This window comes from Ursus arctos, unplaced genomic scaffold (assembly GCF_023065955.2).
Source record: "Ursus arctos isolate Adak ecotype North America unplaced genomic scaffold, UrsArc2.0 scaffold_4, whole genome shotgun sequence".
NCBI lineage: Eukaryota > Metazoa > Chordata > Mammalia > Carnivora > Ursidae > Ursus > Ursus arctos.
The window spans coordinates 88,261,372-88,288,572 of record NW_026623056.1 but is presented as its reverse complement, the minus strand read 5'-3'; the positions used below and the strand labels follow the sequence as shown (position 1 = coordinate 88,288,572).

At 48.3% G+C, this 27,201-nt stretch overlaps 1 protein-coding gene across 4 annotated transcripts in view; it reads left to right on the top strand.

Moving 5' to 3' along the window:
* The window catches only part of ERG (ETS transcription factor ERG), a 243,123-nt gene that overhangs the window by 52,138 nt on the left and 163,784 nt on the right, over positions 1-27,201 (top strand). For all 4 annotated transcript variants that reach the window (XM_057306539.1, XM_057306538.1, XM_026502975.4 and 1 more), the window contains exons 2-3: positions 13,627-13,728; positions 21,828-21,915. In XM_057306539.1, the coding sequence (XP_057162522.1) occupies positions 21,877-21,915 (39 nt within the window). In that variant the 5' untranslated portion in view covers positions 13,627-13,728; positions 21,828-21,876. The remainder of the gene's footprint in view (positions 1-13,626; positions 13,729-21,827; positions 21,916-27,201) is intronic.

Genomic DNA, 27,201 nt, shown 5'->3' with positions numbered 1-27,201 from the left:
CTATACAGCTGAACATTCCTTCCAGCCACTGGCCGACAGGCAAGCCCTTCTGACTCTGACGTTCTCAAAACTGCCTTGATGCCCAGCCACTCTCCCTGCCAGGTATTCTTGCTAATTACCTTTGCAGTCCCAAGATCCTTGAGCCAAAGACAGGGCAGGGTGGAGTGGGGGTGGAGGAGTGAGTTTGCTGGCAGCCTGGGTCACTGGTTGCTCTAGATCGTTCTATGTCTTGGCGCTCATCCGTCTCACGCTTCTCACTCTTGCAGATTTCTTTGCTCCGTCTTTGAGGTTGGACCCCCTGCTCAGTGCTTTGGCCTTTCCGTGCTTCCCTATCTCTTGTGAGAAACCGGGCGGGTTGTTGCTCACTCTTGGCCTGAGTGGTCCTGACACCTGGTATTTGCACCTGGCTTTGTTGGCCGGCCCTCGACTGTGCCTATTAGAAACCAGTGTCCCTGTTGGTCAAATGAGCTAGGCCCAGTCGGTGCAGCCCAGCATGCGGCTTTGTTTCCCACACTCACTTCTCAAGTCTGAGACTCTTTCCCACCCCAGATCTAAGTCTTGTCAGGCTCCAGACTTTCCCCATCACTTCCAGATATTCATTAACAGTCCAATTTTCAAGTATTGAGAGGTTCGGACAAATGCACCAAATAAAAGTCCCTTTCTCGTCCATTTTCCAGTCCTTGTGAAGATCCTCTGTATCTCGAGGTTGTCTCACACCTGGGTTGGGCCCGTGGCTGGCTCCCTGTCTCCCAGCTGGTTCCGTTTCTTCCTCCACTCCGTCCTCTGCTTCTCCTTCCCCACTGACCTTTGCCTCTGGCCCCCCAGGGCTGGAGCAGGAAGAGAGAGGACAGCGAGGGGGGCTGCTGAAAGACTGATTGCAGTTGAGGTCCCAGCCCTGGCTCTCTTCCATGCGGTGCTGGTGGTGGGGACCTCAGGGCTCCTTAAGGAACATCGCACGACAGCTCTCTGTGGCAGCGTGGTGCTCCCTGTGTTTATCAGCCCGTCCCCAGATTCTTCACCCCTGGTACACATCCAGCCTCTTTCTCTCAAGGTTCACTTGCCCTCAGAAGTCCGCAACCTTCCATGGGCCCCATGGCACGAGAGGACACGCAGGCCATCTTGCCTCGCCAAGGATGATAGCTGAACACACTCCCGGCATGGCCCTTTCTACTTACCTGCTCTCAGGGGGCTCCAGGCCACCTGTCTGAGGGGTTCTTCACCTGGGGATCAGGCACCAGTCCCTGTGTCCTGGCAGCTTCCAAGCTTGAATGGTTCTTCTGAAGTTTCCCTCACTGGTTTGAGCTCAGCATGTGTCCATGCTCATGCATTTCCCAGTCCAGGTGCCCGTTCCCTTCCCAGGTGGGAGCCTCTGACAATGCTCTCTCTGGAGAAGTGCCAGGTCCCCCATCTCTTCCACGGGCCCCTTTGTGTCCCCTTCCAGCGTCGCATGGGGAACTGTGAGAGCTCTGTGCCCTTCTCTTCCCAACCCTTCCTGTTGCTAGATGGAATGGGGAGAGTATTTCCACCACACGGAGATCAACAAACCCCACAAACCAGCCCCCTCCCTGCCCCGAGTCCAGATTTTAGGGAGGCTTCCCTCCCTCCTATGCGCAGGGGAGCGTCAGGCTCCCATCCTGGCTACGCATGAAGGTTGTGGGTCCCCCTGATGTCAGAGGTCACTGTAACTTCACGTGGGGGGCCCCGATGACCCTGGTCTGCTGAGATGTACCTCAGAATCGAATGCTGTCCGTTTTTATTCATTATGCCACACTTGGGAATGATGGTGAGATTCTTTCCAACTGTAAATCAGGTGATTTCATTATTCTGCATTTTTCCTTGCAGTTGTAGTAACCGTCCCAAAGAGTTTGCCTACTGGCGTGAACTCTGGCATGGGCTGCTCAGGCTCCCCGCAGGAATGGAGGACCTTATTCTCTCCAAGGCGGAGAGTGTCGCTGGAGATGGCTCCGCTCTCAACCCTCTTTGGTGGCACCTGGTGACGGCACCCGCCCAGGGCCATGCCTCTTTCCCGGGTCAGCCCGTGACTAATTCATCAGAGGAGTAACGGCTCCGCAGGGAGAAGCGGGTCTTATTAATAGGATAGATATGGAGGTATGTAGGTAGGTGTCTATCAGTGTCTGCATTCGTATCGTCTGTGTCTGCATATCTCTATTTTAATGACGGTTACTTTGAAGAATTGGCCCACACAACTGGGGGGCTGGCAGGTCTGAAATCTATAGGATGGGCCAGCAGGCTGAGTACTTAGGCAAGAGAAAACATTCCAATCTTGAGTCTGACATCTGTCAGGCAGGCTGGCAGACTGGACACTCAGACAGGATTTTTATGTTGCAGCCTGGGGGTAAGATTCTTTCCTTCCTGGAAAAACCTCAGTCTGTTCTCTTAAGGCCTTCAAGTGATTGGATGAGGCCCACCGGTATCAGGGAAAGTAATCCGCTTTAAGTAGAAGTCCGTTAATTGTAGATGAGAACCACACCTACAAAAATATCATCACAGCGGGGTGCCTGGGTAGCTCAGTTGGTTAAGCGTCTGCGTTCAGCTCAGGTCATGATCCCAGGGTGCTGGAATCGAGTCCTGCATTGGCCTCCCTGCTCAGTGGGGAGCCTGCTTCTCCCTCTCCCCCTTGCCCCTGTCCCACTCTCTTTCTCCCTCTCTAATAAATACATAGAATCTTAAAAAAGATATACTCACAGCAACACGTAGACTATTGTTGGTCATCAGAGCCTCACACAGAGCTCATCACAAGGCAGGAGTTAAAGGACCGGTCCCTTGACCTTGACTCCCACCTCTGAAGGGTCAGCCCAGCTCCAGAGGGCCCCCTGGGCTCATCTGAGGCCTTTGCTGGGGCTTGATCGCAGTTCACCTTCCCCCCTGCCCAGTCCTGCTTCCTCCACCTGCACCCATGCGTGTTGACCCGGAGAGCATAGCTTGTTGATTTCCCTGCCTGCTTATCTCCAGCTCCGGTTCCCCCCCTGGGAACCCATCCCACAAACCAGTTAATTGGCAAAGTCAGGCCACAGCAGTGGACCGTCATTTCCTGCCCTGCCTTTACTACCGTGTGTGTGTAATTCACCCTCACTGTAATTCACACTCACCTTTAAATGACCTCTGAAAGCAAGAAATATGACGCCAGTGGACAAAGTATTTAAAAGTCACAAGTAATCCCCCAAAACCTGTATTAAGTTCTTTTCCGTAAATCATTTAGTGACTAGTTAACAGTTACTACACTTGTTATGTTCCAAGAACCCTTTGAAGCTCTTTAAATAGCTTATTTAGTCTTCACAACAGACTTAGAAGGTAGATATTGCTATTGTATCCATTTTATAGTTGTGCAGATGGAGGCACAGAGAGGTTAAGTAACTTGCCCAGGGTCACACCCCTTGTCTTCTCTTGCATGATGCTAGAAAAGGAAAGCAGGTGTGGATGGAAGAGACTGATGGGCTTGTTCTTGGTACGCCCATCCTTAGCACCAAGGGCAGCTGGAGTGTGTTTTCTGGGCCATGGGTCCCACGTGGATCAAGTGGAGTGAATTGGAGGACAGCCAGGGCCTCATTCTCTGCTTCAGAGGGAAGTTCTCCAGAGCAAGTAGCAGGCTGGTGGTGGCAGGAAGGAACAAGGGGATGATGATGTTAGAGCAGCTGAGCTCCCCTCCCGGATCTGAGAATTGACATCTGCTCAAATTTCCCCTGGAAGGGTCTCGAGGCTTTTTGCTTGGGAGACTGCCTTTTGTGTTTGGGAGATGTGGGCTGACACGATGGGGTGGAGGGTGGGAGGTGTGATTTCTGGGTTTGGCCACACCACGTCTGAAACACCAGTGTGGGGAACACCTGCTGGGAGGGTGCCTGAAGTCTCATTCTTGAACTTTCAGAAAGGCCCTTTGGGCTGGATGAGATTTTTGGAAGTTAGTCTAGAAAATTGATTCCTGCAACTTTGCATTTCAGAGGTATCCGGTACCTAAGGCATTCTTGGGAGAAACTAGGAGACATTAAAGCAAAGACTAGCTTGGGTGTACCCACACTTGTGGATTTTTGGCCTCGGAACAGAAGAATGAGTTCTGTCGGGTAATCAACCCAACGGTAATGCTACTTTGCTCTTTTAGGGAAGCCTTTCCCACTTTTCCTGGGTTTTGACCGTCAAAGAGGATTGTGGAGCTTGAGAGAGGGCCCCACAGTGGAGACGGTGCCCAGAAGCTTGGCTCCTGCTCGTGTTCTCTGCTGGTGAACCAGGGTGTGATTTTTTCCCCACTCAGGACACCGCACGGTTCGTGGAGTAACAGAGGCTGGGTTTGAATCTCTGCTTGTCCGCTCATCAGCTCTGGGATCTTTGTAAGCCTCAGTGTCCTCACCAAGAGACTTGTGGATCGTAATAACCACCTTCCAGGCTCTCTTGATAAATGGGCCCGATGATGAACGCCCCCGAAGGCCCTGGAGTTTGGACTGATGAACGAGGCCGTTACGGTCACGCAGAGGGATGGCAGCGGCCTTGTGGTATTCTCTGGCTCGTGATGCCTGTGTTGTTTTACACGAAGACTGAGATGTTCTATTTACTGTGAGATGAGCAGGGAGAAGCCCCCCCTCCCCCCACTCCCTTTCTTTAGAGAGGGCCAGCCTTGAAGGTCTGGTCTTGGGATTGCAAAACCTAGCAGATTCCAGAGGGTTAGGCCAGCAAAGAAAAGTTCTGGTACCTAGTTCCTTTCCCAGCAAGAGAAAATGCAACTGCTGAATGAACTTTGTGATTGTTACCTCGTGAGTGCTGCAAACTGAAAATTCAAAGAGATTTCAGGTGAGAAAAGAATGCTGTAGCAGAGCGTTGGTTCAATAGGCAGGTGTGTGTGGGGGGGGGGCCAGAGAGGGTCTTACGCCGGCTCTGGAAGCTTGGTCCCTGTCTTCGGTTTAGTGCAGCCAACCCTGGAGGCAGCCTCTGCCACGTTTCTGCTCTGAGGTGGCCCCGCACAGGCAGGGGTCCTAGCCCCTGACCAGACAGCTGCGGAGCCCCCCTCACCTCAACCAACTCTGTGGGTCGGGGGCCTGAGGACCAAATTTCTCATTCTTGGGGCTGAAACAGAGCTCCCCATCTTTGTCACGACCCCCTTCTCCCCTTCTTTTCTATCCCCCTCCCGTTTCTGGGCCCCCCCAGTGGTCTGTGTCCAGCATCTGTGACCCCACAGAGGCCTAACCATCCAGCTATCTCCCCCCACCTTGGGCCTTCTTGCTTCTCCACTTTCCTGGAGCATGTGCCTGAGAGACCAGGCGATAGTCCCCACGCCCCCGGTTTGAGGCCATTGTCCTGCTCTGCAAGGCTCCCTTGCACGCCTCAGGAGGTGGCTAAGATGGTAAGGACATGGTTTTGCTGCTGACAGAGGGCTGTTCCCATATTGCTCACTTAATCCTCACAGAAAATATGGCTGCACTGTGCGGCCCCCTGTTTTAAAAAAATATTTTATTTATTATTTGAGAGAGAGCGATCATGAGTGGGGGGAGGAGCAGAGGGAGAAGGAGAAGCAGGCTCCCTGGAGCCCGACACGGGGCTCGATCCCAGGACCCCGGGATCATGACCTGAGCCGAAGGCAGATGCTTCACCGACTGAGCCACCCAGGCGCCTCGGTGGCCCTTTGTACACAAGGACCGTGTTAATTCATCCCACCTGGAGTATACTCGTCACTCGTGTCTGGAAGAAATCCATCTCACCTTAGGATTGCGTTTCGGTCCTGCCACCCCAAGCTGAAGCTCTCTGTTTTCATCCCCCCTGAGCCACCCCAGGGCTTCTTACTGGGGCTGCCACGTTATCCCTTATTCTGAATCACTAACCCTTAGTCCACAAGCTTACTCTCTTGCGAGGCGTGTGGACTCTCCGAGAGTGAGACGCACTCCATGGAATGTGTTCATCCTACAAAACCCCAGGACACAGATTTTTGCATGGGATGGTCAGTTAATTCCTTGAACGACGGGTTATTGGTGGAGTGCATGGAAAATCCTATACGGATGGCACGCGTAGCCGTAGAGTGGGAAGTAGGTTCTAAACCCCGAGCCGGGGAAGGGCGTTTCGTGGCGAGGCTCATGACTTCTATTTAAAATACGTAGGAGGATTAAAACATTTTTACTTCCAAATTGTGTCCAGTACAAATAAGGCGATCTTTATGCAATGCTCTTAAACTCGTCAGAAGTCAGTGGAGATGGAAAAGCTGGGTTCAGAGCTTCTGCTGGTGGGATACCCATCACCAGCGTGCCAGAGTGTTTGAGCGAAGCTAGTGGGCTCAGAACGACTTTCATGGTGAGTTCAAGGCTCTTTGGAATTCCTCACCCTTAAAGGGTACAAGGTAAACTTTCCCTGTTGGTAATCTGAAGTAGTTATGGCCTTTTTATTTATTCTTTTTCTGACAGAACAATAATGGCAGATAATGTAGAGAATTCTCTACGTTGCTAGTCGTGATATCTTTCTCTTCTTCTTCTTCCTGCCTTTATGGTGGTTGATTTTTCTTAGGAAAGTTTCTACCCTCTTTCTATCTACCTCTTCCTACTCTATTCAAAATAAAAACATCTGCCTCTGGCAGGCATCAGGGGGATGCCGACAGGTGGGTTTCACCTAAAAATGATGATCTGGAATGTTCATTGGGCCCCTGACTCTATTAATGTACATTGTTGTCGTTTTGGTTCTCAGGAATTCTGCATTTTTTTGTTGATAGCATTGAGATGTTAATACAATATCCATGAATTTAACTGGCAATTAGTGATTTTCATATACAACCTCAAACACAGTTATGTATTACGAACAGTGTTTTGATTTTTCTGCCCAGTGCTGTTACTTTAAAAACACAAAACAGATCTCATCGTTCGCAAAGATGGTATCAATGCATTTGCCATCTTTAAGATTTGATCTTGTGATTCTATCAAGACAAAATTCATTATGAAGCTCAGGTTTGTTTCTAAAACAGACTTTCAGATTCTGTTCCCTAATATACATTTTGTTAGATGAACTTCTTAGAAATACGTAGTGTTCCTTTAACCTGTGGCCCGCTTGTCAGCTGTATGCCGTTATGAAATGACTAAATATTTATGTTTTTCCAGTTGAACTTAGGGAAAAAAAAAGAACTCTGGTAAATGTGTTTCCTTTAACAGAAGGCTCAGTGTAAAAGGGAGAGAAGTGGTATTTATAGCTGTTTTCTCTTTCTTGATGTCACCCGCCTTTCAAATGCAGCCTGTTTTCCTTCAAATGTCTCATTTTTACTGGGACCTAGAGGCAGATCATGGTCCCCAGACTGAGAGGCCGTGGAGCTGTTTTGCTGCTGTGTGTTTGGTTTTGGTGGAAACTGGCTGCCGCACCTTCCACTCTGAGGTCGGCTCGGTGCTCTCACGTGCGAAGGGCAAGGCTGAGAACGGGAGAAGGGTCCTTCCTTAGAGAGCGGCACTGCCTTTGCAGGAGTCCACGTGTCTGGGTGCACCGATAACTCTATTCACTCTGCTCTCCCCACGAAGAAAGAAGGGGGAAGAAGCACTGTGGCCAGAGGTCGATTTAGGGTCGCCAATGGCGAAAGATTGACCCTAAAGCAATGAAATGAACCCAAACAACAGCCAAGCCAGACCAAACCCAACCGATAAAAAGCATACAGTTGTGGCCGGTGTATGGCTCAGACGTGATTCACGGAGACCCTTGCCATTTTTTTTCCAGCAAAACTGCCCTTGTTTATTTTGGCAACATTTCTTTATGAAGGAGACCAAAAGGAGACCCTTCAGGGGATTCTCTAGGATTCCAGAACAGCGTCCCTGAGTTCTAAGTCCGAGCAGAAAGCAGCGTGGTGAGTCACTCGTGGAAGCATCAGCCCGCGCTCACAGCGTCAGCCTGGAGCCAGGCAGCGACACAAAGCGTGTGTTCGGGGCTCCTCCCCAGCTTCGGGAAGCACAGAGCTGATGTGGAAGCACTTTAGGAGCCCCTGGACCTCTCATTTTTTCTGGGTTTTGAATTCCATCTCCCAGAAGCGACTCGTGGCAGGGACTCCGCCACTGGGAGAGCCGCTGTCTGGGCTGCTCTCCGTAGATTGCCTCTGCCACCGCCCCCTTCCTTTAAAGGAGCCTCAGGCTCCTTTGTCTCCCGGATTCTGGAGCACAGGTGTGCAAGGGCCAGCCTCTGCGGCTGGCTAGAGCGATCGTGTGCGTCTCTGTCCAGCTCTGCGTGTAGGGACGGCTGTTGGTTCCTTGAGAGGGGCCGTGGTGGCAACAGTTACTCTGTAGAAATTTCCACGTGCTTCATGTCAGTTTTGCCTGGGAGAGCCGGTGGTCAGCCAGCTAACAGCATGCCACTTCTTTTAGGGCAGTGGGGTTCCACCCACCTGCCAGAGCTGGCCCCACCAATGTGCTGCTGTATCCGGCCTCTCCTCTGTCTCTCCCAGTGTGGACCGTCCCTGGAGCCTGTCTCTAGAATCTCTATGCCTACAATTCCACCGGCTCCCTCTATCCTCCCCATAAACAGACCTTCTTTGCTCATCATGAATAGACAAGAACAGCAAGCAAAGTGGATTGTCGGCTTCTTGAGGGCAAGACTTCTTATGCCTGGTTGCATCCTTAACTGCTAGCAATTTCTGAAACACAGTAGGTACGCAAGTGTTGGGTGGATGAATGCACTGGGGCTTTTTCCTTGAGCTTCTCTCGCTTCCCCTCTCTTGGCTGCTTAAGAATAGCTTGTGTTGGGAGCACCCGGGTGGCTCAGTCGGTTAAGTGTACGACTCTTGATTTCAGCTCAGGCCATGGTCTCGGGGTCTTGGAATCGAGCCCCGCATTGGGCTCTTTGCTCAGTGTGGAGTCAGCTTGGGATTCTGTCTCTGTCCTTCTGCTCATGCTTTCTCTCTCTCTCAAAGAAAAAGCCGGCACTGACTTCCACATATCCTCTCAAGCATCCATTGGAGACTGGTTTGCTTGACCGTTCTGCTGCAGCACTGTTACAGGCCCCCAAGGGGTTCTGACTTGCTAGACTCAATGCCTGTTCTCAATACGTGTGGTTGTTGAATGACTTTTTCAGGATTATTCACCCCTCTGCAGATCAGATGCTGTGAACTGTTTCTGTCTTACTGGACATCCTTCTCTGGATTCCATGCTGTGGGTCGTTTCTAGAGTTTTCATTCTCTTACTGCTCCTCCCTGTGTTCTTGGCTGTTTTGTTTTCTCCTTCAGTGTCCCAAATAGGTCAGGAGCTGCCCTCACTCGTGTTCTGTAGCGGGGGGTCAAACAGGGCCGGGGGACTTGATATTTATCACTGTTCCCTTACACTGTTCCCTCTGTGTCTCCCGCTAGACTCTGAACTCATGGGCAAAGCCCAGCTCTAGTTACTGCTCAGCTCAGCAGCTGACACGTGTTGGGGACTCAGTCAGCTGCATGTTGGACGGATGGATGATGGATGCACGATTGAATGAATGAATGGGTTTGAAGGGCAGGTGGGGTTTAGATCAAGGAGGGAGACGAATACCAGTGGAACTTCTGAGTTACAGAGACAAGTCACTCAACATTTCTGAGCTCACGCTCTGTACCCTACGTGGACATAGAGATGAAAGACACTCTCCTTAGAGCACACCTCTCCTAAGTACACTCGTTCACCTTCATACCTTTGCTCACCTGTCTCCTCCACCTTGCATGCTCTTTGCCCGCTTCCTACCTAGTGAATCCTGGGCGCCCATCACAGACTAACTCCCTCAGGGGGGCATTGCTATTCTATGGCGCTAGATAGGATCACCTCCTCTTTCGTACCTGTCTTAGGACTCTGCCCCCATTCTGCATCCAGACAGTCATTTAACTAAAAGTATTGTCCGTCCATCAAACCCTGTGTTTACCGAGGGCGTGTTCTACCCCGTCTCCAGTGCTGGACACGCAGTACGTGTACACATCGTGATAGGTCAGTCATCTTGATATTTGTTATTCACTCTCTAAGTCTTAGATCGAGTGTTTACATAAAGACGTTTATGGGCTGTGCTAATTTCCAGCGATCATTTTATTTTATTATTATTTTTTAATATTTTTCTTGCTTTGTTTTTTTAAGATTTTATTTATTTATTTGAGAGAGTGGGAGAGCACAGAAGGAGAGGGAGAAGCAGACTCCCCGCTGAGCAGGGAGCCTGACACGGGCCTCAATCCCAGGACCCTGAGACCATGACCTGAGCCGAAGGCAGACGCTTACGTGGCTGAGCCACCCAGGCGCCCTGGACATTTTATTTTAAACTTAGAACTGTGGAGCATACTCAGCATGTCTGTTTGAGTTGGATACAGATGGCAAATGAGCCGAAAGTGACTCTTTAGTTTCTGCCTCCAGGGTTGGGTCATTGAGCTCTTCTCCACCCAAAGCAGGAACCCAGAATATCTCCTCCAGTTACTCCTAGACACCCAAAGCATAGTAGTTTCGTCCTCAGGCTGCCTCCCTTCGTGGACCTGAGGTGGCTGTCACAGCTCCCCGCGTCACACATGGGGGACGATATCCTATGGCCTTTCTCTAGCAGCCAAGGGACTTTTACCGGAGGGTCTCCAGCTCATTTCCTCCGGTGTCGAATCGCCCATCCCTAAGCCAGCCAGGCAGTGGCAAGAGGAAGGGACGCACAGCAAAAGGATTTACCCTCCAAGTGGGCATGTTGGGATAGGGGCTGTACACCCCAGCGAAGTTGGGGTTCCTTCCGTAAAGGAGGAAGGGCCCCAAGTGTGCGGGTTATGAGCGAACAAACTGTCTCCTCTGTGGCCGTGCTCACCAGGACCACAGAGATGACTGCAGCCCTTCCGTCCCTGGCACCTGTCCGTCCATTTCTTCTCCTGCATGGCTGCTGCCTGCCCGTTACCCAGGCTGTTTCCGGTCGCGGAGTCCGCTCTCCTGGACATCGAGCTGTGCATCTTCCCAGGAGCTGACCTCCCTTACGCGACACATGCTGCTGCGGACACAAGGCGGCCAGGAAAAGCTGTGTGTGGGGAGTGGCTCCTTGTCCAGCGCATTTGGGGAACAGGGCGGTCCCACTGCCTGGAACATAACATTGCCTTCGTCTGTCCACCTGGCACGGCCGTAAGCTCCGCCTTGCACCGCGTCCCTCTTACCTGCGCCACCCGTCTCTTACCCATGGCTCGTGATGGGCAGACAGAGGCTGCTGGGTCAGCACTGGCTGGGAGCCCCCAGCCCGGGGGTCTTCCTGCTGCCCCAAGGCTGCTGTGGCGAGTGAAGCTTGCCGTGCAGGTGCTCAGCCGTGTTTGGCTTTACCCATCGCCAGTGGCCACTTTCTAACCCGGCCAAGCAGTCTTCTTCCTCTGACCGGGGAGAACACGGGGCCTCACCGAACCCGAGGGTGGTGTGGACTGGGGTCCTTGGCCGTGGCAGGCTTAGGGGGGGTCCTCGTGTGCATCACGGGGTTCTTCGAGCTCTGCTTCTCTGCAGGACCAGGGGCTCTTGGGCAGGGGTAAGCAGTATGCAGTCTCCAACCACAGTTCTCAAATGGCTGGATTTTTTGAGCTCTTAAGTCTGGTTTGCAGAATTTTCTGACTTTTCTGCTTTGATTGGGCCAGCTGTTACCTCACGCGGCTGGTAGCGTGCTTTTCCCTGGCAAAGCTGCTCTCCCCGGACTTCGTGACATTTTCTTGGATCCTTTGTGGCTTCTCAGCTGTGTTATGGATAATTTATGTTGTCAGATAAGTGCCCTCTGGATAAATGAAATATTAATAACGCCATAATGCTAATTTAAAAGTACCCATTGCATATATTTAATAGAATCTTCTCTGGGCTTTACTCTTGTCTTTAAATCAGGTCCAGCAATAGTCATAAATCAAGTTTTTCTTTCGGCATGTAGAGATTTTGGCACTCGAGTATACTCTAGGATGACATAGGATAGTAAATCTTAGCCCACGCTTTTAAAACTCTTATTCCCTTTGCAGCAATTGGAAACCAAATAGGATTTTAACCACTTGTCCATGGAAAGCATTTAACAAAGTGATAATCAATATTGCCTTTTGGATTTCTAGAAAAAGAAATTTGGGAACACCTTTATTAACTCCAGGTCTGTGCGGTCAGGCAAAGCATGATCTAATTCGCTGTTACCTCCCCGTTTCCTGCTGACAGTCCGGTCCCTGAGAACGAGAGGCCAACACTGCTCCATAAGGCCGGGCAGCAGAAGTGATACATTGCTGTCTGGAAAATGCTTTGAAAATATGTTCAGGGATAGAAAATGATAATTGCTTAGTTTTCTTCTGATTATCAAGGTGAATTTTCTTCACTCTGAAAATTAAGAAAATACCCAGAAGAAAATAATAGAGAAAATAAGACTCCCTCGGAATTCACATTGGAAACTCAAAGCCCGATTCTGCGAGCGATTTCACGTGCTTCCTGGCAGCTGCACCCTTCTCAGGCTACCTTCTTTTTGTCTTGCAGCCATCTAGCATTTTTTTCTTTTTACAATATCGACATCGTATTATATGTGGCTTTGGATGCTCATATTTTCCCAAGAGTTTATATTTTCCATATCATAACAAACACTGTGTGGGGACGTCGGGCAACTGGATGGACTGTCTCAAGCAGAGGCCCGAAGACTTGAGATGGACTTGGCTGGCGCCCCGAGCGGAGTGGGAGGGTCAGTGGGGCTGCGGAAACATTTAGAAATACTATGGCCCATTGCAAATATTGATTTTGATGCAATACTTAAGACGTTTTCTAGTTTGAAAATATTTTCAACCGAGACAGTTGCCATTTGCAATTTGTCATGTTGTGAGGATTCTGTTAAATGTAATATTTTGGGATTGGATATTTTACTTGGAAAGTTGCATCAGCACAGAAATTCCTGTATCTCCAGAAAAAGAGATGGGATTTTAGAGCTGTGGCGACAGGCATATTCTGAGGACGACTTTTTTTTTTTTTTCCCCTCTCTCTTTTATTTCAGTTTGGTTGTGTTCTAATGTTTTTAAAAATAGGGATCGTCCTCAGCATCCACAAATTAAAAGGTGGTTTCTTTCCCGGAACTAAGACGGCTATTTAATTACAGTTCTCAGGGTGTCTAATAAACCCTGTTACTTTGTTTTGAGCAGACAAAAGTGCTGAAGGAATGATCTGGGGAAACCGTCATTACTAAGGCTGAGGTCTGTAAGGGGGGGAAACAGTTTCAAAATATTTTCTTTGCAAAAGTCTATGTATGCTTCAGTTTTGCCAGTCCAGGCTTGGCCTTGGTTTCATGCCTCATTTTTGCTTCATAACACAGCTTCCCTGGAGGAATGTTGCCACCCTCATCCTCCCCCCCTTTTTTGTAAGGGGAGGATTTTATTTTATTTTTTAAAGATTTTATTTATTTATTTGACAGAGAGAGTGAGAGAGCACAAGCAGGGGGAACAGGGGGAACAGTAGAGGGAGAGGAAGAAGCTGGTTCCCCGCCGAGCAGGGAACCCGATGCGGGGCTCGATCCCAGGACCCTGAGATCATGACCTGAGCCGAAGGCAGACGCTTCACCATCTGAGCCACCCAGGCGCCCCTAAGGGGAGGATTTTAAGTTCATTCTTCTTTTAGGATATTTTAAAATAATGTTTAAGAAGTAGGTTTTGTCATTAAACATAGAGTTGATCCTTGGTGTTAATTTTTGTGAAAAAAACCCAGGGTTTAATATATTTAAATTCTTTTTCAGGTTGTTCCAAGATCTTTGAAGACCGAAGAAAAGCAGTGTTGACCAAAAGCAAGACAAATGACTCACAGAGAAAAAAGATGGTGGGGCCGAGGGCAATTAAAGGTAAAACACAATCCCAGATAACCCTACCTCTCCTGGTCAAGAATTAAAAAAAAAAAAAAAATATATATATATATATATATATATATATATATATATATATATATATATATATATATATTTGTAAATATTTGGTATCTTGGATGTTTGATTATTTGTGTTCCCAGACCTCCCAAGACCTTTCCTTGGTGGAAGGTGGGTGGGGGATGGGGGAAATAGGTGATGAAGATTGAAGAGTACACTTATCATAGTGAAAAAACTGAAACCAAAACCAAAGACCTTTCCCTGGATCATTTGGTATATGTGGAGGGATTGTGTTGGTTCCACTGATTGTCTCCCTTAAGTAAGATGCCCCGTGCCCGGCCCTGCCTGCCAGCCCCCGACACTGGCAAAGGGGACTGTTGGTTATGTCACTGCCTTACGAGTTTTGACCTTGTCACCCCTCCTTTCTCTGCTGCCTCCTGCTCTCTTCTGCTCCTTCCAGAAGGACCGGAGGCAACAGATATCTATGCTTTATGATATTTACATTTTCCTGTCATATTACTAAGTTTGGTTTGTGGTTATTTTATAGTTATTTCACCTGAATTCAGTGGAAGCCTCATCTCAAGAGGCACACACAGGGAACGCATCTCTGCATTCATTAATTATGCAAAAAAAAAAAAAAAGGTGGAGGATTTCAGGCCTTTATCTACAAAATACGTCCCTTAGCTGTTGGGAACTATCAGGCTTCTCTCAGAAAAGCATTTCAGGGGTTGGAAGAGGTTACGGTGGGGCCTATATCATGCTCATTTAGGCCACAGAACTTTAAAAAGTCTCTCTTTTGCTAAAACAAAGCCAGGGATGATTAGTAAGTAGATGGGACAGTAATACATGGGGCCTGGGACATTCCTTGAACAGAGTTAGTGTCTGGTAAGAAAGAGTGCAGATAAATTGGATGTGATTCCTGAGGCACACCCTTCCCCCACCCCAGCCCCCAAATTGGGGCCACTAATCTTTGGCAGTTGAAATATTGAGCAAGTCCCTCAATAAAGGCGTATTAGTTTTCCAGGGCAGCTGTGACAAAGTACCACAGACTGGGGACCCAGACAACATAAATAGATTCGTAGTTCTGGAGGCTGGATGTCTGAGGTCAAGGTGTGGGCAGAGCTGGTTCCTTCCGAGGCTGTGGGAGAGAAGCTGTCCCAGGCCTCTCTCCCTGGCTTCTGGTGGCCATCTTCTTCCTGTGTCTTTACATCATCTGCCCTCTATGTGAGCAAAGACACCGGCCATATTGGATTAGGGTCCACCCTGTGACCTCACTGTGACTCGATTACTACTCTAAAGATCCCATGCCCTGTAAGGATGCTTTCTGAGCTACTGGGGGTTAGGACCCCCCAACCCAAGAAGGGCTGGGGGATCGATGCAATTCCACCCTTTGCCATAGGTCTTTGTAGTTATTTGGAAAGATAAGCCATATCCTACTGAAGAAGCTCTATTTCGTCTTTGTAGATAAATGTGAAGGTATGTTTGGGTGACTCTTCCAGCTCCCACTGGCCTCTCTTGCTTACTTCCGGTATGTAGGCACCAGGGCTAGGACTAGGGTAGGCCTGAGAGGGAGCGCTTCCTTAAATCATGGGCCCTGGGTGGGTGTCTCACTTGCTTCCCCCTCCTCCCATTCCCTTCAGGGGGAAGGGTGCCCAGGCTCTTGGCGGGAATCAAACCTGTGCTGTTCTTATGGTGGCTTAGGCTTTGCCGCTCAAAGGCTGGCGAGCTCGATCCCTACTTATCAAGAGCAAGCGTGTCTGGTGACCAGCTCATTCGATGAATGGATCCGTTATCATGGGTTTGCTTAGAGCCATTTTGTTTTACTTAACGTAAAACATTTACTAAAATGTTTTTACTTACTGAAAACTAGTTAGCTTAGAATTAAACATTCAGTTTTAAATTAAGGATTTTTTAGTCAATTGACAAAGGTCCCTAGGGAATTTATGTATTGAGAATTATTTTTCTCAAAGTTACAATATTTTATACAGTATTGACTTTTTGCTTTCTTAATCATAATAACTACCACTTATTAAGTGCTTACTGTATGCCTAGCACCGCAAGAGGTTTCTTTGGCATAATTTAATCTAATCTTCACAAAAGCCTAATGGAGTCAGCCGGGGAGAGAGCCAGACAGAGGTCCCACTCCGGTACTACCCAGTTGCACGGGACACTGGCCAAGCTTTACACTCACAGCTATGTGAACCACTGACCATCAGTTTGGGCGTAGATACCCGAGGAGTATGTCTCCCTCCTGACATCAGGTATATGGTGTCTTCCAGCACCATCAACCTGTTTTCCAAATCCCCTGCCCCAGCTGTGTAGCCTACACTGTAATTCAATTCTGACACCACCTGGAATAGCGTCGGGCCCCACAGGTTAAGGGCTCAGTCCCACAAAACTGACTTCCCCTATTCAGTCCCTCCCCAGATTACCTACACTTCTGTCCAACGTGGCTGCAGAGTCAGGGATTCCCACATCCCCCTCCATGACTCAGGAACTTGCTAGAAGGACACAGAACTCAGGAAAATGCTATGCTCACCACTTCAGTTTATGATAAAGGATACAGGGAAACAGATGGAGAGGTTCATCGATGAGTTCTAGAAAGGTCCTGAGCGCAGGCACTTCTGTCCCCATGGAGCTGGGATGTGTCCCCTCTCGGCAAATGGATGTGTTCACCAACCTGGAAGCTCTGACTCCTGTCATACAGAAAATTTTTAAAAAGTTTCATCACATAGGAATATCGATCATTAACTCATTCTCCAGCCCTTCTCCTCTCCCCAGAGGATGGGGGTGGGGCCAAAAGCTCCAGGCTTCTCATCAAGGCATGGTCTTTCTGAGACCACCGTGAAGCTATCTGGGGGTCCTCCAGGGGTCACCTCATTAGAACAAGAGATGCTTCTATTGTTCTTCTCCCTCAGGAAAATCCAGTAATTTTAAGAGCTCTGGGCCAGGAACTGGGGACAGAGACCAATTATTATTCTTCTTCTTATTTTTTTTTACCACAGTTATATTATCCCCATTTTACAGATGTGTAACAGTAGCTCCTCAAGGGTGAAGTGGGCTTTCCTAGGTTTCCAAGGAGGAAAACCAGGCCCCGCACCTCCAGCTCAGATGGATGCCCTCCAGGGCCCATCCCACATTCCACACCACACCTGAGGTGCCTGGGAATCCGCAGCTCTTGCCCGAACGGGCCTGAGCATCTTTGGGGCCTACACCCGCCTCTTCCCTGGACTCCATCTTGTTTGGCAGACTCCGTGTGTTTCCCTAGGCGGGAAGCATGGCCCTCAGGATGGCTGTTTGGTGGGGGCATGGCCATGTGGACCAGGGTGTTCCCATGACTGTGTGGGGGGCCCCTCGCATAGGGATAGAACTGGGATTGGGAAGAGGAGGTGTGGGACCTGTCCATTTCTAATTCTTGCCCTGCAAATAGTCATGTCTTTTCTTAATCATTTTGCAGCATTGCCTCCCTAATTACGAAACGCTTATTTTCCTTTTGGCACTGTGAGTCTGTCCACACTCGATGCAATTATAGCTCAAGTAACTCAAATATTTGTTTCTGTTTGTAAGACATTGGTATTTTTAAGAAAAGGATGAAGAAGGGAGACAAATAGAATTCTGTTGAATGTCAATGCATTTTAGTGTTTAAGATACCCAATGAGGAAATAATGCTAGATCCTGAAACACAGAGTCATAAATATACACAGTACTGAATGAATTGATCACAAGAAACACATATTAAATAATAAAAGGGCTTTTAGACAACACGGATTCAAGTTCTGCAAGGGTTCAAAGCCAGGTAAAATAGGAAACGGAAGGGTTCTCACAGTGATATAAAACCCAATGTCATTCATCAACAACTAAAAATTTGAAAAATGATCATTAGAAACACAATCGTAAATTAGAAGTGCTCTTAAAAAAAATCCATAAACTTCCTCCCAAGGGGCAGAAAAGAAAAGGCACCTGAATGTCTGCAGAAACCGTCAAGGATATTGTGGGGGAGGGGACATGCTAAGTGGTAGTACTTTCATCCTCTTGGTCTTGAGGTGTTTTGCTTTTTAGCTAACCTGGTTTGCAAGGGAGGGGCGCCATTTGCATGAATGTTTAAGAAATTCCTCTGATAATGGGGTCCTGCGGGTGGTTGTGGGTTAGGGTCATATACCTTGGTTCCCTAATGTGAGGAGCCGGCGGAGTTTTTGTTCCCTGCCTTCCCGCCAGCCCACATGCCTCTTGTTCTTCAAGACTCCAGTGGCACCTCGTTGGCTCTCCTTATGTATCCACTCTCTCCCTCCTCTGGGTGTTGTCCGTGACCCGCATACGGCACCTCTTGATATCCGTATGAAGTATTTCCCGTTTCCATCCCTTGAGGGGGGGGGTCTGTGTTGCATCTGGAATCTGTATATTCCCTTCCCCCGCCATTTCATCTTTGATAAATGGAAAGTACCCGAAACTTCCCCATCAAAGATGGGAGACACAAATAGTTGTTTATTAACTTTATCTCTTGGCTGGTCACAGACGGAATGGCCACCGTCACGGCTGTGACATTTCTGTGGTCTTAGACATGCAGAATGTTGATTCCATTTCATCAGATTTGAAATTCCCAGAAGGCTGGCAGAGTCCCCTCCTGCAAAGTGGGGATTCAGCTGCTCCAGGAAGGGCTCTGTGAATCCCATAGACTCTTCGGGTAGCAGGGTTTTTGGTTTCTCTTCAGGTTCCAAACTTACTTTGAGGGGAAGACCAGGGTTTGAGGTCACATCTCTTCGCTGGATCGAAATGGGATGATTGTGTTGGGATGAACTTTGTTTCCTTTGAGTCTCTGTTTATCTCTCTGGCTGGAAAAGTTTTAAGGGGGATCTTGATAACCTAGTTATTCAAGGCGAATTGTGCGTATTAGTAATTTGCTGTTACAAAAAAGGCTGTGTAACAACCACGCCAGATCTCAGTGGTTTAAAACGAGAAGCATTTATTTAGCTCGTGAGCCTGTGGGTTGGCCATTCGGGTTGACCTTGGCTGGTCAGTTTTGGGCTTGAAGTTTCTCTCCCATGTCTAGGGTTTGGTTGTCTATCAGATGACCTAGAGTGGTCTTGGCAGGGGAGCCTGGATAGCTTGGCTTTGTGCCACATGCCTCTCATCCTCCAGCATGCTAGCCCGGCATATTCCCATGGTGGCGGCAGGTTGCAGATGGAAACATCTCATGCCTCTTGGGGCTTTAGCTAGGAACTAGCCCACTGTCCTGCTGCTGCATTCTGTTGACTGAAGCAAGTCACAGGGACCGCTCCAAACCAAGGGCTGGGGAAGCAAGTTTGACCTCTTTAGGGAGAGAACCCCAAGGTCACATGGCAAAAGGCGTAGATACAAGGAAGAGAGGGGAACTGGAACCATCACTGTAATATACCGTCGTGGGACAGTGAACTATAAGCTACTCTTTCTTCTCTAGGTATCTAGAACACTTCTAGGGTGTTCATGTTATCCACCTGTCTAATAAACTATCCCTGAGCCTGGCAGCTTAAAACAGCTGATTTATTATTTCTCGTGGTTCTCTGGGCTGCCTGGACTCAGCTGGACTGTTCTGCTTTCCTGATGTCGACAGGGGCTGTGGTCATCTGAGAGATGACGTTCGAGAACGTCCAGGATGGCTCCCTTGTGGCTCTGACATGAAGTGCTGGCTGTCAGCTGTGCACCTACCTTGGGCCTTGGCCACATGTCTGTGCTGCTTGAGGAGTGGGAACTGGGTTCCCAGAAGCAAAAAGAGGAATCCTCTGGATCTTTTAAGGCCTGGGCTCAGGACTCCCAGAACGTTCTTTCTGCTGATTTGATGGGAGGGGACAAGCTTCCGCTCTTGGTGTGAGCGGCAGCGTGTGTGTGCAGGGAAGGAGGAATTGTGTGGGGTGAGCTGCCCCAGGGGGACACCGAAACATGCAGAAAGAACAGTCTGCCCCTGAGCGTGGGGTCTTGTAGTGGGGAGCCTTCCTTCTGTCAGGAGGGCTCAAAGATGGGCCTCTGTCAGGCTGAATGGCCTTGAGAGCAGAGTTTTCCTGGGGTGACTTCTACTCTCCTGAGGTGATGGTCTTGGGGGAGTCGAAGTTTCCTGGATCAGGGGAGCAAGCTTCACGAGAGCTTTGGCCGGACTCCCATTCTCGCCCAGCCTCTGTTCTCGCCACAGACCAAGGCCATGGGTCCCCTTCAATGGCTGCCCAATTCAGTTTCAAGACCTGCTTTATTCCTTCTGCATTTTTAGCAACCATTATCAATAGGACTTGCTTTAGGCTTAGAGAGAAACACTGCCTACTTTCTAAGATCAAGAAATTTGGTCGTAGTTAAAAAGTATTGCCTAAATTTCCACATCTGTTGTCTCTTTGTCCAGCCAAGCTCCCCCAGATCTGGGGAGGAGTCCATGGAGCCCTTTTGGGAGACAGGCCATGTAGACCTGGAGGTGGAGGCCTCCTATGAGAAGCCCATCTTTGTTGGGAGTGGGTGTGTTTGCACCTTGAGAGGGTCAGAAAGGCAGGACACAGATGCCGTTGGGGCATCGGTGAATGCTTTTGCCTACCCCTGGAATAATGCGGTCAATGGCAGACTCAAGAGACAGCTTCCATGGGTATCGTCCTGTAGAACTGTTGATTTTTATTTCACAGTTTACCACTTCTAAGAGTCATAGGCCAGATTTGCAAAGAAGAAAACCAACAGACAAAAATTCAGTGCCAGGACGCAATGGATGGCTAAGATGTACAGAGAACCAAAGCCTGGGCGGAGCGTGGCTCCTGGAGCTAAGAGCCATGGGTGAGGGTCCGCAGGACAGGAGAGGTCCCTGTAGGCCAGAATGGTGGCCAAATAGGGAGGGAGTGTGGCGTGGGTGGTGGGCAGGTGTGGGGAAGAAACACCCCAGTCCTCTTCCTCCTGCGCCCTGATCTCCAGATGGTGTCGCATCGACCAAACATGATGGGGGCCAGAGGGCAAGGGAGCCCTGCCCAGGCAGCCTGGGGGGGTCAGCCCTGGGGGCATGGGACAGGGAAGGGGGCTGCGGAGAGTGGGGATGGGGAGGGGCAGACAGACAGTAGCCAGGACACACTGGTTTATAATCTGAGTAAAGTGCTATATTGGATGATGTATTGATCCCTAGAGTATAGACACCTGGAAATGTAATTCACTTAAATTTAAATTAATTTTAAAAATGCACTAACATGGTGCGCGTGGGTGACTTAGTGGGTTGAGCGTCTGCCTTGGCCTCAGGTCATAATCCCTGGGTCCTGGGATCGAGCCCCACATGGGGCTCCCTGCTCAGTGGGGAGCCTGCTTCTCTCTCTGTCTCGGCCGCTCCCCCTGCTTGTGTTCTCTTGCACTCTCTCTCTCTCAAAATAAGTAAATAAAATCTTTAAAAAAATAAAGCGAACTAACATATCTTCAAAATATAGGGCAAACCCTGTTCATCAGGTCAGACTGAAATGTCTCGGGGGCCTTGGAGTCAGGCCAGTTTGACTTGAATCCTGTCTCTGTTGCTTATGAACCAGGTGATCCTGAACAAATCAGTGCCCATCCCCCGGGTCCCCATGTCCCCGACTGGACAAGGGGGGCTGACTCTCGGTGGTGGTCGGGATTAAATGAGAACATGCCTGGGGAGCCCCTGGTCCAGGACGGCCACTTAGGCGCACCGTGAACGGCGGCTGTGCTTTGTATTAGAAGCATAATCGTGAAGCTTAAAAGGATGTGTAGGTGGCTAATTAAGTTTGGTGGGAACCCAGTACCCAGTTCCCTCAATATCCTAGAAAATGTCTCATTCTTGGTTTCCTTTCTTCCTTGAAACGATCACTCGCAGACGCTGTCCGCGTAACACGACATGCACGAGCTGCCCGCGACGTGGGTTTGTTGAGTTTGTCAGGCTGGTGTTTGGTGGGGGCTCCACGTAAGCAACATTCCCAACAGGAGACACGTGGCTTTTCTGTCGCTTCGTTTGCAGGCCACGGGTTTGTGGTTTGTGTTCAGCGCAAAGCTGTGATTCTTTACCCCTGGGGGTGCTGCGTTGGGTCCTAATGGAAACCCAAACTCAGAAACGTGGTTGTTGATTGCCCCTTTTTGTCTCCCAGCTGTCTCCGGTTCTGAGCGGACGGTGACTGAGCTGATCTGCTGAAGGACATGGTTCAGACTGTCCCGGACCCAGCAGCTCATATCAAGGTAGGTCTCACCTTGGCCGGGAAGCCGCCCGGGGCTTCCTCCTCGGCTGGATTTTCGGGGCTGCCTGCCCACAGATCAGTGACTACAGGGGGCAGCCACCTCAGCCACGGGCTGCCACCTGTTTTTATACCGCCATGAGCTAAGACAATGGTTTCGCAATATTACATGGTTGAAAAAAGAATCAAAAGAAAAATATTTCATAACGTGTACATGATATGAAATTTAGATTGCATTGTCCATAAAGAAAGTTGTGCTGGGACAAGCCACGCTCCCTCCTTTCCACGCCATCTGTGGCTGCTTTCGTGTTCTGATGGCAGGGGTGGTGAGTGGTTGTGACCAAGACCGCAAAGCTGGAAGTATCTCCTGTCTGGCCTCTTGCAGACGATCGCTGACCCCTGAGTTAACATATAAGCCGCCTCTAGATTTTTCCAGCTTCTGCTTGAATTCCACCCCCGTCATGCTAGCCTGGGGTTACCTGGGAAGGCGCTGGAGGCTGAGCGCTGGCACTGCCCGTGCCCAGGGGTGGTTTCCCCTGGGCACACCTGCTGCTCAGCAGCTGTCCCGGCACACCTGTTCCCGGGGCCTCTGGAGGTGAGGCAACGAGGAAGTGAGACTTGAGCCACCCAGAGTTCCCGAGAGGAAGCCAGCCCGTTTGTGCCGACGCTCCAGCACCCACGGGTGTAGCTGTGGGAGGAAGTGAAGTGATGGTTTTAATAACTTGACCCAGATCAAAGTTACAAGAAACACTGGGGCTTGAGCTATATTACCCAGATAGGCTGTCTACACCTCTACGAGTTAGTTCAGCTGTCTACACCGGTCCAGATCATTCACCACCTTGCCAGTTCTTCATGTTCCCCGTATAAATTCATTCTCCCTAAGTGGCCTCGTCGGTTTTACTAATCTCTGTTTCTTGGCCTAAAACATTTATTGAAAATGGAAAGGGGCTTATAATCGAAAAGCTAAATATAATTTTATAAAAATTATATAAAATGATTTTTTTAGCTAAAATATTAAATGTCCTCCCAAATCACACACACACACACACACACACACACACAAGCACCCACACACACATTTTAAAAGCAATACATTTGGGAGTATTATGTACCACGTGGAATTCATATCTGTACACATTCGAAAATGGGTTTAGAGATAATGAGTTCAGTGTGTTCTTTAGGCTTTGTGGGTGTTCCTGAAGTGTCAGAAAGAGGGGTGACCCAAGGAGTGTTGAGGGTGCTGGATTTTGTTCGGAGACGGGGAGGAGCAGATCTTTGTGGGGGACACTATAATGTGATTTCTGTGTGATGTTTCACTGGGGTTGTGACAATTCTGTCTACAAAATACAAGTGGGAAATCTCTTGAGGATGCGGTAAGCTTTCTCTACCTGGGGCGTATTTGACAAGTGTGTCCACGCCACCCAGGGACGAGGGTGGGGACGACTGTCTTCTTTTTGGTCTCTGTTGGCTATGAAGTTGCAGGATGCAGGTACAAGCCCGTAGAGAAATTGGCACAAGAAGTATCTTCTGCACCTCAGGGTATGAATGTCAACAACAGAAATTCACTTTGACTGGCATTGTATCCCTAGCCAACCAGAGGGAAAGATGAAGTCAGCAAGAAATTATTACGGATTTTTAAAAGTTAATTCATCAAGGGCAGTCTCGATAAACCTGAGAAACCTGATCTCTGAAAACGTGTTTAGTGGCAATGTCCCTGTTTGACCTCAGGAGTGAGCTGCATTTTCAGCTCTGATGTATCTTGTTATCGTCGTAGGGGTTAGGATAATGTGAGTGAAGCATAAAGAGGAATGGTGACCCAGAGAGCTTTCTAAAAATAAATTCCAACTCAAATGGCTTCTGCGTGTTTTGAAGATGTTGGCAATTTGGAGGAGCTGATGTTGGCTTCGAGTTGGAGAGGATGATATTAAAGACATTTGTTTCCTTTGTAAATCTATCAAATTCCACCTGTTGGAATTTGAATAATTACTCTTGGACTTCCTTTTTTTTTTTTTTTTTTTTGGTAAATGGAATTGGTGTCCTTGACAGCAAAGTTAGAAAAATAGATGGCCTTCCACCGTTTCCTTAAAATACCTGATTTGGGAAATTTATTCGGTAAAGTTTTATGTGCTGAGAAGTTTCTGGTTCGGGACTGAGTGGAGCTTTTATTTCTGGGAAGGGAAGTTCTTATGAATGGCATATGGGTGGTTCCACTGGAGGTATTAATGTAAATACTGGAAGATTTTGTCTTTGGCACGTTGCTGTTGAACATTTTTTGTTCATCTGTAAAGGACCTGAATTCTCCATAGAAGTCACATGGCAGGTGGCAGGGAGACAGACTTTTACGTGTCCTTCACATGTGTGTCCATAGGCTCGTCCGGAGGGAAGCAATGTTCCTTTGGTATTTAAGAAATTTATTCTGCGTGGTTTACTGTAGTTCTTTCTGCCAGAACAAATTACTTTTACCCTTTTATATGTTTAAGGAGCTAGAAATAATAATAATAATAATAAAAGGGAGGGATGATAAGTGACTGTGAAATATAAAACATTCTTGATTTAAATAGTGTAACCATGGGGGCAATTCATTTACAAACAAAATGAGCCGGACTTTAAAAAAAACTTTAGCTTTTTCTCTGTTGGTGATAATACTAAGTCACTCAGCACATTTTAAGTTGTTTTTCTTGGCTGGCCCTTCCACGTCCTTTCTTAGAAATTATACTTGCGTGTTCCAGAAGCATGATCTTAGCATGTTAGGTGCATGTGGCCATGCTTCTGCTCCGCAGCGGGGATAGAGTCCATCTGTGCCAAAGATGTACCCATGCTCTCATCCCAAGCAGGGAAAAGGACCTGTGGGTTCATTTTGTTAGAATTCAAGCTTTTGGTCATTAATTCTCATTCGGATAAAGGAATTTCCCATTTCCATCATTGCATTTCCTCTCAAGACTTCCAACTTCTTAATATTTTCATTTGCTAACATTTGATGAAGTGGATTAACATATCAGTCAAATTTATAGCTTTAAAGGGACACCTGATTGGCACATTTTTCAGTTCCCTTTGCTATTCACGAGCTGCTCGCGTTGAAGGCCGTATGTTTTGGAGCTGACCCAGCGAGCCCTGGACTGAGGGGAGCAGTGTGGTTGTGAGTTTAGCTGTGTCATCTGGAGATGCTGGTTACAAAACCGTCTGAGTCGTGCATCCTAGATTCATGCCGTGGATCAGAGCGAGGGTTCTGGGGTCTTAAGACTTGGTTCAAATCCCGTTTCATCATTTACTGACTTTGGACCGGTTCCTTAATCTCTGTGCCTGGTTTTGCTCTTGCCTGAAAAGCAGGCATCGACTTTGTGGGGTCAGTGTGAGGATTCAGTGAATTATTACATGCAACACACCAAAACCCCATTGAGTGCTGAACTGTCGTGAGCCATTCCCCTGGCATTCTAGAGAATGAGGGTAACATCCAGCATAAAGATACAGTGTTGTAGTGTCGCTAATACACACACAGCAGCATGGGTACGTCTTACAGAATACAGAGTCGAGTGAAAAAAAAATCTGAAACAGTGCGCTCTATGGCACAATGCTTTGCACATTCGTGAAACATGTATACTTCCCAAATAGCATCATATAATTTTCGTGGGTATGCACATACTTAAAACACAGTGACCACATCAGAGTAAGAGGGGTGCGTGCGCGGGCCATGTTGGCTTGTTGCTTTGAGAAGTGGCTAAGGGCTAAGGGAAAACATAACAATATGCAGATAAAAGAGGTTTATAGCATAGAGGTTTGGGTGTGGCACACAGGGTGCTCTCCTCCACGCTGGTGGGAGTGTAAATCAGTACAACCACTTTGGTATGAGCCGAGTGTTACCTTGTAAAGCCAAAGACGCACCTGCCTGAGCTCCAGTGGCCCCAGCCCTGGGCACGCACCCTGCTGCACGTGGACACCAGGAGATATACCTGAGGAAAACTGAGCAGCCCAGATGCCTGCCAGGAGCACGGATAAATAAATGGCATTCTAACCCTGTAATGGAAAACTATACAGCAGTGAAAATCAACAAGTGTCTACCTGTGTCTGTGTATTAATCCAGATGATTCTCAAGGTTGGGTGGAAAAACAAGTCACAGGAGAATAAACACAACACGATTCCACATATAAAGATCAAAAAATGGCAGAACTAAAAAACATGTTTTCAGAGAAACATATATGCGTCGAAAAGGAAAAAAGTCGTGTCGAGTCCATAATTCAGGGGAGGAGTTACCTTGTTGGGGAGGGGAGAGCTTCTGGAAGGGGCTTCGGAGGTCCTGGTCTTGCCTGTCGTGAGTTGAGCCCATACAAGGGTGTTTGTTTCCTGTTTGTTGAAGTGCACAAATTATTACCTATCCTGTTTGTGTTAAGAGCGATGCTTCTGTATGGTGACTAATATAACAAAATAAATATTATTAAAAAATAGAGCGATGCTTCTAAATCATTAGCCATCAGGGAAATTCAAATCAAAACCACACTGAGATACCACCTTACGCCAGTTAGAATGGCAAAAATAGACAAGGCAAGAAACAACAATTGTTGGAGAGGGTGTGGAGAAAGGGGATCCCTCCTACATTGTTGGTGGGAATGCAAGTTGGTACAGCCACTCTGGAAAACAGTGTGGAGGTCCCTTAAAAAGTTAAAAATTGAGCTACCCTATGATCCAGCAATTGCACTACTGGGTGTTTACCCCAAAGATACAGACGTAGTGAAGAGAAGGGCCATATGCACCCCAATGTTCATAGCAGCATTGTCCACAATAGCTAAATCGTGGAAGGAGCCAAGATGCCCTTCAACAGATGACTGGATTAAGAAGAGTGGTCCATATATACAATGGAATATTACTCAGCTATCAGAAAGAACAATGACCCAACATTTGCTGCAACATGGACGGGACTGGAGGAGATAATACTAAGCGAAATAAGTCAAGCAGAGAAAGACAATTATCATATGGTTTCACTCATTTATGGAACATAAAAAGTAGGAAGATCGGTAGGAGAAGAAAGGGAAGAAGAAAGGGGGGGTAAGCAGAAGGGGGAATGAACCATGAGAGACTATGGACTCTGAGAAACAAACCGAGGGCCTCAGAGGGGAGGGGGGGTGGGGGATTGGGATATGCCGGTGATGGGTAGTAAGGAGGGCACGTATTGCATGGTGCACTGGGTGTTATACGCAAGTAATGAATCATCGAGCTTTACATCAAAAACTAGGGATGTACCGTATGGTGACTAACATAATATAATAAAAAAAAGTTGTAAAAAAAAAAGAGTGATGCT